The sequence below is a fragment of the Rhopalosiphum maidis genome, chromosome 1 (assembly GCF_003676215.2).
Source record: "Rhopalosiphum maidis isolate BTI-1 chromosome 1, ASM367621v3, whole genome shotgun sequence".
Taxonomy (NCBI): domain Eukaryota; kingdom Metazoa; phylum Arthropoda; class Insecta; order Hemiptera; family Aphididae; genus Rhopalosiphum; species Rhopalosiphum maidis.
The window spans coordinates 51,860,356-51,875,928 of record NC_040877.1 but is presented as its reverse complement, the minus strand read 5'-3'; the positions used below and the strand labels follow the sequence as shown (position 1 = coordinate 51,875,928).

General features: G+C 27.7%; 1 protein-coding gene across 2 annotated transcripts in view; it reads left to right on the top strand.

Moving 5' to 3' along the window:
- LOC113550133 (zwei Ig domain protein zig-8-like) overlaps nt 1-15,573 on the top strand; it is a 345,101-nt gene that overhangs the window by 321,438 nt on the left and 8,090 nt on the right. Inside the window, exons 4-5 of one of the 2 annotated variants that reach the window (XM_026951807.1) lie at nt 576-650; nt 9,958-10,085. In XM_026951807.1, the coding sequence (XP_026807608.1) occupies nt 576-650; nt 9,958-10,085 (203 nt within the window). The remainder of the gene's footprint in view (nt 1-575; nt 651-9,957; nt 10,086-15,573) is intronic. The other variant, XM_026951815.1, reaches the window with a different exon arrangement.

The window sequence follows — 15,573 nt, the reverse complement described above, 5'->3', positions numbered from 1 at the left end:
TTTTAAATGGTAGTGTGGAGTGATATGGCCAATTGTACCTCATAAAACGTTGGTATACTATTCATCCACACTCATTTAAACATAAAATATTAAATTATATAAACAATTTACTACACTGGTTCAAAGGTAGATTTTTTTTTTTTACATCGAAATACTCAATAAAAAATTATACTTTGGAATATAAAATGAAAAGTTTATTTTAACCACCTCAAATTGTGTATTTTATTGTACAAAAAAAATATGTTTTCATTAATACATATAAATAAGTTATCGTTAAAATGTCTATTGATGATTAAATAATTACCTCGATATACATGATACAAATATTTGTCTCATATGTATAATAAAATTATTACCTATATCATAGTTGTATAGTCCATGTTGTGTTTCTCTTTTTGCATAGTCGTTTTGATGATAATAATAATCGATATAAACGTCCACTTCCTCGCCATATTACATGGCGTGTGAAACACGGCTGTTGTTACATGATTATTGTTTTTATTATTATTATTATTATTATTATCTTTATTGTTTTAACACTTTTCGTCGTCGATATATGCAAACCTACGTTTCAGACGATAAGCCACCGCCTTCGGAGAGCGACGATAGTTTACTAGACATGATGATAAGAGACGGAGACTTTACAAAAGGTTTTTATACAAACGTGTTTGCGTGTGGTTTGATGTTAACAAACGTTTGCTGAATTAACGCTAATAACACTATTATTATTATTATATAAAACGCTTCGTGTAAACCTACTCGGAACGGCCGTTTGTAAGTAATTTGTTTTCGGTAATTTTACCACACTATAATTCGGTATAATAATATGCATTATTGAATGCCAAAAAAAAACTGTGTACATACCTACGTTATGCACAACACATAAAGCGATTAAAAAATAAATTATTATTATTATTATCATCACACCAATGCGAAAAACAAAACCTACTCGGGCCATTGTCGATTGTGGCGTGCGGCACTTATTTATACCGAAAATTAGCATACAGACGACGTGCGTTAAAAACAAATGGATTTTTTTATCCTCCTTAGAACACCAAAGTAATGCATTGTTATTTGTAATTTTAATACAAAATCATACATTTCATATACTCGCACATTTCCGACTACATTACTATCTATAAGATAAATAATTTGATCAGAAGATAATCAAGATAATCGAAAAAAAATATTATTTACTGTAAATCTACAGTAAATATTAACAATAATATTTATTAAAAAAATCTTAAGTACACGTACAATATAATATGTTTAATGTTCTGCAACATAAGTACAGGATTTTCGGTTTTACCGTTCAATCTTTTTAAATGAATCTTGACATCAGCGAGTGGTGACGAAAATATATTATTTGCATTTAGCAAACGCGGGATTTTAAATTTTTCTTTTAATATATGCGATAAACAATAATTCATTTCATTTTAAAAATTGTTTAATAGCTATTAAAGTTTAAAAACTTGATGAGACTGTTGTCACACAAAACTACTATTTATTGTTTTGAAATTTCAGGTGATTTCAAGGTTTTCAGACACTGAACACATCCTTAAAATCCCAAAACGCAAAATAGGTTTTTTATTTTATACGAGATCATTTTCAAAGTATGCACCGAAACTGACGTGATCTGTACATAATAATATATATTTATTTGTATAATTGTATTATATTTGTCCGAAATGCATCTCAGAAATATTCAATTGTTCTATCTCTCAATTAAAAATCTAAAATAATATTTGTACAACATTGCAATTAAATATTAGTGTAATATAAAATACACAATACACAGTTCATTGAATTTGACGTTGCAACGCATCAGATATTTGTATTTTGCTATTTTACACACACGCACTTCTCTCTGTGTACAACAACGTTGCGTTAAAATAATAAATTAACATGAATATTTTCTTGAAATTTGTTTGCATAATTTTGAATAACAATTTTATTGCGTTTATATTTAACCAAAACACTATTGAATTTCCATAACTTTGTCAGCCAAATAAATAAACTAAACGCTTACAAACAATTTGTAATAAATATTAAACACGCAGTGAAAGTATTCATACATTATATTATTTACTTTTCCTGAAAGTTAAATTATAATCTACAGATAATTAAACTGAAACGGAAATTTCGGTAATCGGCTCTGATTTCACGAAAAACATTTTAGAGTGGTGGTTGACTTCAAAATGTTCAAAGCTCGTATAAACATAACCTTTAGGTGATTCGAAGAACCCAAAAATAATGTTTGCCCGAAAATCCATTCAAATTTAAAGGAATATGCATGTACCGATTTCATAGAAATTCCGTAATGTGTAGTGTGTAGACCGATTCCAAAACTTAAACAGTTCGTATTAAAATGAAATTGTGTGAACGACCAATGAACGCCAATGAACGCTAATAAAAGTTATATAATATTACTTATTTCACACCAATATGTTAGATAATCAGGATTTTGTCCGTTCAGGATATTGTTAATCGTCGAAAGAAAATGTTTTATAATTCTTAAGTATAGCTAACTTAGAATTATTTTAAAAATAAGCGTGTAAGTTTATAAGTGATACGTTTGGTTAAGCTAAATAAAATATAAAAAGTTTTGGAAAATAAACAAACATGAAAATATAAGTACTTTAAAACTAAACGTTAAGAATTATAAATAATTATACACCATAATAACTATAATAAATTTAAAAATATTTTTATTGTGTAACTGTATATTATTATAGTATAAGAAAAATACAAAATGCATACTATGAGCATTTCACGTACTGCAGTTTATGTTACAAACAACTTGTTAACTTTGAAAATGACCAAGTCCCTTGATGTTTCGAATTCAATAAGTCGACGTCCTCTGTACTTGAAATCCTAAATACGTAGGTTCTTTCCGCTTCGGTGAATTGAAGAAAGTCAACCGTGTAATTATACTGTGTTGTGTATACATATATATATATTTATATATATATATATATATATAAGCCGACATGGAACTTTACTGTTTTTTTTTTTTTAACAATTGACTCATGTTTTGTTGTGTATAATGGAAACTTGAGAATATAATATGTAATAGAATAATGTTTTTTAGTGTAAAAACTAAATTTTGTTTCGATAATAGGTATGTATTTTTTAAAAACGTGTGCACGGAATTTCAGTATCTTTTACTCATCTCCTCAAAAACAAACATTAGTGAATATTGCCATTTTTGTCATACAGCTATAATTATACTCAATGTCAGTCTGACCACTCACTTACTCGGCAATAACCATAGGCCCCTGGATATTTACTAATACTGGGGGCCCATAATTAAATAATAAATACTATATTCAAATCTCTTATGATTCATGACTATGATGAACTATGATGACTATCATGAACATGATTCATGTTCCAATCTAATTAATTTGTAATTATACAACATCTTAATAATAATTTAAGCCTAGTTTATTCAATATATTATATATAGCATTCAAATAGGTACGTTCTTATACTTCTTTGCATATTATAAGTTAAGTTTTTTCACAATTTAAAAACAAAAATTAGATGTTTTATAAGTCAACAATTTCTAAATCATTTAATTGTCTACTTTTTAAAGAAAATATTATCAAATTGATAAGCAAAGACGAATAAATTATATTTTTGTATTTTGAATCTTCTAACAATGAATTTAAAAAAACACTACTACTTTAATAATTTATTATAATTTATTTAATTAATTTTATACATATTTATTAGATTTTTTTCACAATAAGAAAATATATTAATTTTCATTTTATTATGTGTATAATTATAAAAAAGTATACAAAATAGGAAATATTTATTATGTAATATATTTTTATGTTACTGGTGAATAACGAAAATTGATAAATGACGTCATTTCTCGGTCAATATAACGTCTTTTATCAAAATGATTCAATCATGCAGGTTAATGTTGGAAAAAAAAACATGTCTTAAACTCAACTTCACAGATCATTGACGTCATTTACCAAGATTAGTACTTTCAATGATGATAAAACCAATTATGTTATTACTTAAATGATTTTTCTACTACTTAATCTAACGAAAAGTTAGGTTAATTGACATTGATAAAATAGGTGCAAACTATAAATTATTTTTGGTGAAATTAATATAAATATAACATTTCCGCTTAATTGCAACTTTACAAGCACGTTTTTTAGTGCTACAATTAGTTTTATAATTACATTTATTGAAGCCTTGATGACCAGCTATTCCTAATCCTGTAAATTCACGTATAAAGTTATTTCCCTATCTTTAAAGTCGCTAGAATATAAGTGAAGATACTAACTAATAAGCAAATAAACCATTTCATATTATTACTTGGGTTGTCGTTAGTTAGGTTTTTGCTCGTCATGATATTTTAACGAAGCTTCATTGCTATACACACTGGACGTTCTTGAGTGTCGTTCACATTGATTTAAATGAATCGAACATCATTCTTTAACTAATCTGTTAATCGTTTTCAATAATTGGGGAATGTCTACATTTACAAAATTTACCAATTTGTTGGTAAATGGCGTCATTTTAATAATATTTTATTAATGAATAATTTTAAAGTAATAAATACTTTTATAATTAAAAATAAAGTAATTTTATTATAATAAACATTATACCTGCACATATAAAATCAGTGACATTTTTTGACATTTTTTTTTTAATTGTATGCATGGAATTGTGTCTCATTAGATATATTACTGGGTCAGAACCCATCATGATATATCCCGACACTGATTATACCTATATAATATTTGAAATTACGTAAATTTATACTAAATAATTTGAACTTTGTTGCGGTATAGCACGTTCGGATAATATAACAGTGTCGGTTCGGTTATGTTTTTTGACAGTACAAGCCGCGGGAGGGATAAATAGAAATTATTAAAATTCGTTCCGAGCAAAATCTAAATTATTATCCGCGTACACTGCTTGGAATAATAGAGGAAAAATATAAAAAAAAATTACGAATTTCAAAGGAGAATGCCATTAGCATAAATTGGATTATTATTATTAATGATATCAATACCATTATAAATATATAATTTATGGTATACTCATGCCACGAATCGACTTTTTGATTATATGTGGCTATAATTTGTATTTGATATTTTTTTTTCTTATAACGATACGTTGGACCGAAATAACGCGAGACGAGTTGTGAATACGTAATTACAGTGCGTTTAGAGTATTATTTCGGTAAAGTTGTACCCATGACCATTGACCGATCGAATGGCGTAGTATACTGTTGGCTTATCCTAGTGGATAAAGGGATCCTTTGAAATTATGGATCGAGAGCAATTCAATTTTCGAATTTCACGAGCCAAATATTTCTCGACCAGTTTACGTCCAATAATTATAAGTTTATAATATAAATACGAGTATTACAACGGCGAGCGTATCACAAATCTAATCACGTGGCGTTTGTTTTCAACAACTGCATTTCAAATGTCACTTATTGTTATTGTAATATCTATTATGTAAATAATATAAAACATAGTTTTTAAGATAAAATTGTATAAACTACGTTATATGTATAATATACACTGAGAAATTTGCCTAATTAGTTCACTTCTATTTTTCTTTTAGTAATAATGCATTTATTTGAACTATTCAATAATTAGAAGTTTTAATTATATCACGGTAGATCATATTTACAAAAATTCAAATTTTTACTTTAAAATTTTCTTGTAGTAATTCAAACTATGTTTTTTCAACATCATTTTATTTTAACAGATACTTGTTTTTTTTTAATTTTGATGAATCTATATTAAATTTAAAATGAATACATTTTGAATTATTTAACATTGTAAATTAAGATTATTAATTTATATAATATACTAAGATTATAACCGTGTCATTCGTATATAATAATATTATCATTTTATTTGTATTTGGTTTAAAAAATCGCTTCCGCCTTATTTCCGCACACAAGAAATAAAACGTTATGTGCCTTTATGAAAAAAAAATGTATCGCTTCGGACGCGTGAGTGTGAGGTCGATGACGACAACGATAAGGTGGCAGCTGAAAGTGCTCTGAAAAGTATATGTTTATTTTTCGGACCTTTAACCCTTTTTTGCCGACGCATGCGCATCCTGCACACCCGAAGATAAAGGTTACGTCGACTAATTAATAGCTCTTTGCCACCCTTACCATTACCACTACATCCACCACAAATGTATACATATATGTACGCTGTGATTTACGGACACACCTCTGTCGTCGAAGTTTTGTATATTATTATTATTATCTTTGTCTCTATTATTACGTCTGTCGCTCTTCATCTGACGAATCCGACGTGTGATGCAACCTCCACTATCGCATCAGTATATTTTCTGAATACTCGTCCCAAACTCTCAACAATAATTTATTACACGTCACGTCACTATATATAGTATATATTATATACAGTGTATATATTTTTGAATTATCATATTCGCCATATCTTCCTTACTCATTATTACGGGCTTATATAATACTAAGTACACAAATTAAATAACAATAATTAATTCGTTTGAATTCCGAATTATAGGTACATCAATATTAAAAAAAAATGTATACAATAATTAATTTACTGTAAAAAATGGGATTGTATATCATAAAATACCCAAAATCAAATTTTAAATAACTGAATTATTGAGGAAAAAAAGGTTAACATGTATACTTGGGGAATCACCCTGTATAATAAATATATGCATATACGTATTAATATATTTATACATTATAACAATATATTTATATACGACGGTATCCGTGATTGTCGACAGGTCGGATGACTGACATGCGCATCTAACAAAATATAATACATATAATATATGACATATTAAACGAATCGCGACGACAATGGGCCAAACTTTGTTTTCTGCATATAAACGTGTAGTTTTATATAAAACCAAACTTTCCCGGGGAATTTAAGTTTTTTGACGTACAATCGCCGAAATTATCTAAATGTTCTTCTCGAATATTTCACGAACAACTATTTTCACAACGCGTTTTAATCTTCCCGACGATGCGGCGCGGGCATGAACTCCTCGGTCGGGCGCGTGTGTGTGACGTGCGCACTCCGACGTGTACTCTGCTCGTTAATTTCTGCTTTTATCAAGACATGTCGTATACATGTATAGTAAATATGTACACATATGCGGTGACGACGGACGCGTATATATGACCTTGAGAAGTGATAAAATAAAAAGTCCGCCTGAACAGTAGGTATATGTCCCACCGTTAAGTTTTAACTTCAAAGTCGGTCATAAAAAAACGGGTTTAAGTCACAAACCGCAGGCCGCGAACGAAAGAGAAAAACAGCTGCGAGTGGAGTAATACACTATAGATATAAAATAAAGTATAAGACGTATCTATATAACAAATGTTTTACCTCTCTTCCCCGCCAACACAGGGACCTTGTCAATTATATACAATAGTATATCACGATCAAACGATTTAATAAATTCGTACCCATTCTACATTTAATATTAATAATAATAGGATGCACAATAAAGCATAGATTCATAAAATACGACTTAATCGATTAAACTGTAGAAAATTAGCCTCAAGTACAAAATATACGTTCACTATATTATTATATGATAATAATTAATAATTATTATAACTGATGCTGCATCGCGTTTCCACTATCAAATTGAATAATTCCAGTGAATTTACTCTGTTTTAAACTCCGTCAAATGTAACCTAAACATTCTATAGTTGTTTGGGTGATTTATAAAATACAAAAATATTATACAATACAATGATATAATATTATATTATTTTCTGTAACCAATGACAACACTATAAAAATAAAAATATAGATTTCCGTTAGCCGAAACAAAACCCCAGTGCGAGCCCCTCTTCGAAATATACATTTTGCAAAAGACTTTCTCAGTACAATTGTACGTATTGGTACGGTGGCAATACGTAAATTTCAAGTAGGTAGATTGATTAGTCAAAACATCTTCATTTATTTATGCAATGATACAAGTGCTTAAGTTCAATAGAAAAATCAAATGGCATAATTTAATTAGAAAAACGAGAAAATATGATGTTAAACATAGATATATAAACGTACAAATATCGTCGTGTTATAATGTCGTATTTTATAATATAGGAACTGCGTGGGATACGGCATCGTATTTTATCTATAAACGCGCTCTAGAGTGATTACGTTTTTTTCGTTTGATTTTTAACCGCAGGAAGACATATTTCCGGTCTTTTTCCTTTATTCTTATGTTGGTATTTATTGACGTATATTACAAAATTCTATTTGAATTTAATGGAAACAGGGGACCGCCACTTTGTTATGTTGTTCACGCAGAAGTCCCGCAAACTCCAATCCTCCTATTTCGATAAATTCCCAATAAAGTTTTAAAGCTATTCCGACTCTACCTGTGAGTGTGTATCTGTGTGGCACTTTATATATTATTATTCTATATTTTGAATTCAAGTTAGTGAGTTATTGAAAGCCCGCGTATATGTTTGTTAATAATATAAACAACGAACAAAAATGTTTAACACCAATGTTTCGAACATATAATAATATATATATATATACCAATATATACACATAATGGCATTTATAATGTTTACTTAACCGTCTTCTACTTTTGTAGTCAAATGTATGAACTACCACTTACGTTTAATAACAAAATGTCGTCGAGCGATTTAATGGATTTTAGTCACGTTTTTCAATTATCCATTTAGCTGCTTTTATAATATATAAAATATATATACTTATTATTATAATATATATATTTATATACATACATACATATTATATTGGAACGCGCTCGAAATACTTAAACAATAGTTAGTTAAATGTGAGCGATTTTGATTGCTTTTTACAAATATATATATAATTTTGTGTGTATTTACTACTCGTCATAAATATTTAATACTCAATATCCGAAAGGAAAACTTATATTTTTTGAATAAATCATAATCTGTATTGTTCGTTACATAATAATATATTAATATTGAAAACCGACCATAGTTATAGAAAAACTCATCAACTCTACTACGTTATCTAATATATTTTATACACCGAAGGAAAAATAAATAGCTTTCATTAATTTATTGAGTTTCAGTGAACTTCGTACACATAATATAATTCTCTTTTCAGTTTTCAAGGGGTTTAATATAAATAATTTAGATTAAATCTTAAGGAAAATCAAAATTATAAATATATTGAATTACTTATATACACAACGATGTTTAAGTAGATCTACAGCATTAGTTATCACTATTCATAATTGTTGTGTACTATTACGATTTACAAAATTATAATTAAAAACGGTTTCATGCGGGGAAAAACGAGAAATATAAGAAACGAAATATTCTCTATAAAATGAAGAAAATTTTTCTTATGCTATATAAGTTTTATTTTTTCAATACAATATTTTTTTATAAAAAAAAAAATGACCCAAGTTTGACAAATATAAAAATAACAGGTTTTAAAACAATAATAACTTTCTTTGTACTAGTGATATTGAAAAAATAAATATATCATCCATGGTAATAGTATTACTTTTATGATTAAAATTTAGAATTTTTATACTAAAATTATTATAGATGGATTATGGTTCTTATCCGCGTGAAATGGGTTTTAACAAACAATTTTTGGATATGACGTAGTCATCCTCTTATCGAACATTGTATTTATTAAAATGATTAATCAGATGTATAAGTTTCCACTGAAACGTTTTTTTTTCATACATTATTTATCATAATAGTTTGATTATTGTAATATAATAAAGGTGTCGTATTAATAAATCTGAAAACTTGTGTGTGATAATCATTTAACGATATGACTTTTTTGGCAAAACTATTTAAATTCAATTAACGTATATTAAGGTCTGTAATGAATTATAATTTATTTATTATATTATATATACCCTCCATCGTTGTATAATAAAAATTGAATAAAATTATTGTATCAATTTCCGTAGTGCCATCTGCTTCGATTTCTGGTGGTCCGGACATTCACGTGAATGAAGGAAGTACCATTAATCTGACGTGCATCGTGAAGTTCAGCCCGGAGCCGCCGTCTTACATCTTCTGGTATCATTACGATGAGGTATGTAAATTATGTGCTTACTAATAGTCTTAAACGCGTTAATCGGTAGGCATATCTATATGACTTTTAAACGTTGAAATAGTTATGACATTTTAGATTCTGAACGAAGCGAGAAGAATGTATTGATTTTACAATGATGAGTGTGTGTTTTTTTTTTAAATTATTCGTGTCTGAAGAAACTTTTTATAGTATAGAAAATGCTCAGATCATCAACTTCGATTGAGATTTTCGGTAGAAAATTGGATCTAATTATTTTTAAGGAGGTCAACATTGGAAATCTCAGTATTTCGTAAAATAATCGGAGGAAAAAAAGAAAATATAAAAATCTTTTTTATTATATTTGATGATTAATCATCAATTTAAATATAACGCAATATATATTACAGAGACGAGACACACTTAACACCTACTATTATACTAACGTACGGCAAAGCAATTACTTACTTAACAACTAATATTTTGTCTCGGAATAATTTAAAATCCGTTTACCTAACACAAATATAATAATATCGTTAACCTCTCGTGTAATAATAATTCCAAAAACTATGTTTGATTTGATAAACTACTAATCAAACAAGATATTTAAGAACACGGCACTGCAACGCAATTTAATTTAAACAACAATAATAATTGTGTATAATACAACTCGATACTACTACTCAACCGATTTCTAGTGAGAAATTTTATTATACAAATTACACGCATACATAGGCTATATATTAATATACATATAACGAGGCTAACTTTGGCTAACTGATAACTAAAATGCCTTCGTATACCCCCCTCCCACATCTCACTACATACGCACACTTATTCATGCATACACTGCAATGAACTGTTTCTAATTTAGTAGTCTATCCAAAAACAAATATACTTCGACCATCTCTCTCACACACCTGGCAACCCCCTTCCCTGCAATACAAACACTATATATTATCATACAGTATGATATATGTAAACAAAACAACAATAACAGTAGGTTTGTATACATATTTTAGGTAAAGCGTTCTTGAGTTTTCAAATTCATATTAAACGTCTATCATTTATACATTATCGTCGCACGATGTGCAAATATAATTTATGCCGGCGTACCTTTATATTATGTCTCTCATGATTTAATTATAATTTATAATAATATAATATGGTTATTACGATTTTTTTTTATTCCTAAACTCGTCCGTTTTACGTATAAATACGCGTGTATGGTGTATATAGCAACCATGGCCGTTAGACGTGTAGAACATGCGGGGAAAACTGTGGTTAAATACAAACGTATGATAGCGTTAAGGGCGTCATCAGCGAAGGGGAAAAAATGCGATCGTTGGTAATTATTATTATATGTATATTGCATGTATATAGTATACACAAGAGCCATTTCGAAAGTGCGGGGTCGTTGTGTGTGTTGTAGTAGTTCCTCGATTTTAAGCTCCGGATTATTATTGGAATGAGAATAAAAAAAAGTTTTAGGATTTTAATTATTCTCCTCGATGGTATCATATCCTATATTATATTTATATACAATATATATGTAATACGTACAGTGCAACAATATTATATTAGGATTATGATGTAATTTACGTAATTAATGAACACGCGAAAAATATACCAACCTATATAATAATAGCTGTGTATATATATAGTTAGATTCGCATTACTCGCGGCGCGCAATGTTGTTATATAGGTATGCTCACGCTTACCTGTACGGTAATAAATAATAGCTAAGTTCCTTTTTAATTGCAGAGTATAAAATATCTTTAAAAGCTTAATGATCATAAAATATATGGCGTAACGTCCGAACGCCACCGACGTTTTAAATTAATTATTAGTGCTTGAAAGTTATAGAAATTAAAATAGTTGATGCCAAAAAAAAAAAATGTGTAGCTTTTATTAATTACATAATAGTATAGTAGTATATTAAAAACTATTAAAAAATAACTACCTATAATACCAATGAAACGTAGTGGAAAACTCAAAACTGGTTGGGTTTTTCAAAAATAATATGAAGTGGCAGTTATAACACAAAACATAGCATCATCAAAAGATTTTGATATATATAGACTTAAGTTATAGTGTAAAAATTGGGTTTTTGCTACTCTGCACGGATTTTTAGAAAAGATAAATATATGCCTACGTTTAATAATTGAGTGTAAATTTATATAAATAATAAAATTAAACCTAGGTTAATGTTTTATTTAGAAAATAATAAATAAGTTTTAAAAAAAATAATAAGAAATAAGTCCTTTTTTTCTAAATTTAACAAAATATGTGAAAATATATATTTTAATTAATTTTTTTTTTTTTAAATTGTATTGTACGTATTTCTAACTTGGTTCACTATAAATCAAGAGCATGTATAAAAAAATATGCAACTTCTACAATTTCCGAGCACTAATATTTTTTTTAAAACAAGTATTTTCAAGTAACATTATATTAATATCACGCGCATTTAAAAGCAAACGGCTTACTCACTTTACTTCAATATAATATATAGATAATATCACTAACGAAATCTTCAGCACAATAGTGCAGCAACACTGCTGTATAATATTCTATATACATAAATAGTGCCACACGTTATAAAACAACCCAATGGTCTCGTTTTGATTGTTTGGCGTTATGCGCTCAAGTTTATAAAATGGACGTAGACAAATAATTGAACGAAAAATATTGTATACTTTTCTAGTATAATATTCTATACACGAATCGTTCAATTTTTCTCTCATCGGAACCGATTAAAAAAAAAAATGTATATGGCTTTTGTTCTGTTATGCATACATGACTTACCGCATGACAGCCAACAACGACAGTGGCGTACTGTGAGGAGTGGTGGAACTATGGGGTTTGACCCCTATCCTCCGATCGATGAAATGCCTCCACGATCCGTAAAATAGTTTTCTCATCTACAGTTTTATAGACAAAAAAAAAATAAAAATAAATCTTATATATAATAGAATACAAATTTTTTCTTTTGGTTTCTACAGTTTGTGATTTAATCAATTCAAATGTGCATTCCTTTATTCTATTATCCGTAATCACTGATTATCAGATATTTATGATAATAATATTATGTATAATATGTGCATAACCCGGTGAGTTAACTAGTAATTCTGTGTATACTTTCAATACACAACTATAATGCGATTTCCGTTGATTTTTAATAATTATTGGCTTTATTTATTTCCCAATTTTATTTTATTAGAATTATAAATTAAAATTCTTGATCGCGTCATTGCAACATAAAGCTATAGTATAAACTACAATCAACCCGAAAAAACGCGGATAATATTATTCTATTATATGATTATATTGATACAAATATTCGAATTCCTGTCGTATTCTAAAATATAATAAATAAATCATTATAATATAATATTAAGTATTATTTAAACGATGGGGTATGAAAGCGATAAGTTGATCCACGCATATAACATTGTGTGTACGCAAACTATTTGACGGTTAGATCCAACAGACACATAAAAACGACTATGTGTTTCACACGAAACTAAACAGTAACAAGAGTTTAATCATTAGATGACCCAGTTAGTTTCGGTGTAGGCAAAACGAGACATTGGCCGTTCGCTTGTCTGAAAATCGGACGGATAAACAACGTCTATAATAATGGAGGGAGTAATGCTGCCGCAACAGAAGATTAGCGGTCGCCGGATTTGTTAACGAAACGGCTAAAAAACAAGAATAAAAAACGACCGAGTTCTATATTTTATAATAATAACCGTAAACAATATTAACGGTAATACATTTCCGAGATGCTTTTTGTAGACAAATCGTGGTCATAGTACAAAAATCGCTGATAATATTACGGACAAACGTGATATTTTTGTCTCATGGATATATTCCATTTATGTGTAGATATATCTGTGAGATTAATAATTTTAAATAACATCGATGAATTTCATTAAATTAAATAAATGAGAGACAAATTAAATTTAAGACAATACATATATTATTACCATTCTAAATATAATAGTATTTGTTTTAAGAACCTTCTATCACCCCGTTTGATTTTTTTTTCAATAGAAAGCTTTTTTAATTTTATACATAATAATATATATATTAAGATATTCAAAAATCCACTTTCAATCTACCAAACCCTCAATGATGAGAACACAGATGCATTCAGCAAATTTTTAAACAATATAAATTTAAGTAATTCTCTGTAAATAATGTATCCCTATCTGTAATTCTGTACTAAAATGTTATGTATGTTAATCAGATTTTTCTAAATGCAGGCTAATAACCTGTGTTTTTGAAGCCTTAATTCAATAAAAAAAAAATATATATATATATATACAGATATAATTGCGCATCGCTTTACTTTTGTTGAAACTCTCCTCTCCTCTCGTTTATATTCTTTCTAAGTTATCTCTTTCTGGATATTATATTTTTCTAAATGCTCGTTCGCTTGAAATTAGCATCGTTATTATTTTTCAAATAAATCCTTACGCTTCTTTGTATAACTACTTTTATAAGATGTAAAGAATAAAATCATTGTAAATTGTTTTATTAAATTTATTTTGCCTATAATTTCGCATATTTTAGAATTTTATGTATACTTCCTTTATTTTTGAATGCCGATTAGTTCGTGTATTATTCATTGTTTTTTAGTGCATTCATTTCAAAACCATGAGAATAATATAGGACATTATTAACTAAAATGAGTACAAATACTCTGTTGAATATTACAAAACTACGATTTTAGGATACAGGTACCATTTTTGCTCTCATATATGTTTTATTAATATGATTGAAATTTATAACATCATACTTTAAACATATTGCATGCTAATTGAGAATTTTGAATATGGTACGTGTAATATGTTACAATAATAATATTATATTATTTATATTTCTTAGTTGAAAAAATAACGATAACAAAATGAAATTATATTTCAGTGAAATCAATAATAAAAATAAATAAACTAAAAGCACTTTTTACACTTCCCAATTAGATAATATATTTATAATAAATAAATAAATAACTATATAAATTGTCTTATTACTTTGCAAAATAGTTTCAAATGATATTGGTCGGTGATAATATTATATACACGAAAATCAAAAGTGTTCAATCCAATAAAACGATTAAATAAATATTATGTAAATCTAGTGATCAGTAACGTAGCTCTCTTTGTATTGGAAAATAATAAAGATTTTGAAAATGTTCCTTTTTCATAATATTAAATTGTTACAAGACAACATTTTTTGGAGGGAAAAAATGAAATATTTTATTATTTTTATTCGATATAATATTATAAGTTTTTTATTGTTTTTTAATGACAATATATAGGTACATTATTGATTTCATATTCCTCAGCAGAATATTATTCAAATTATTTTGATCTTACAAGTCAAATTTTGGAAGAATAATCTATTCATTATAAGTATTTAAAGTTTAGGTTTAGATCGGCATTTTCCAAAGTACTCATGTACCAATCTACTTCACTCGAATGAATATCAGATACTTGTAATT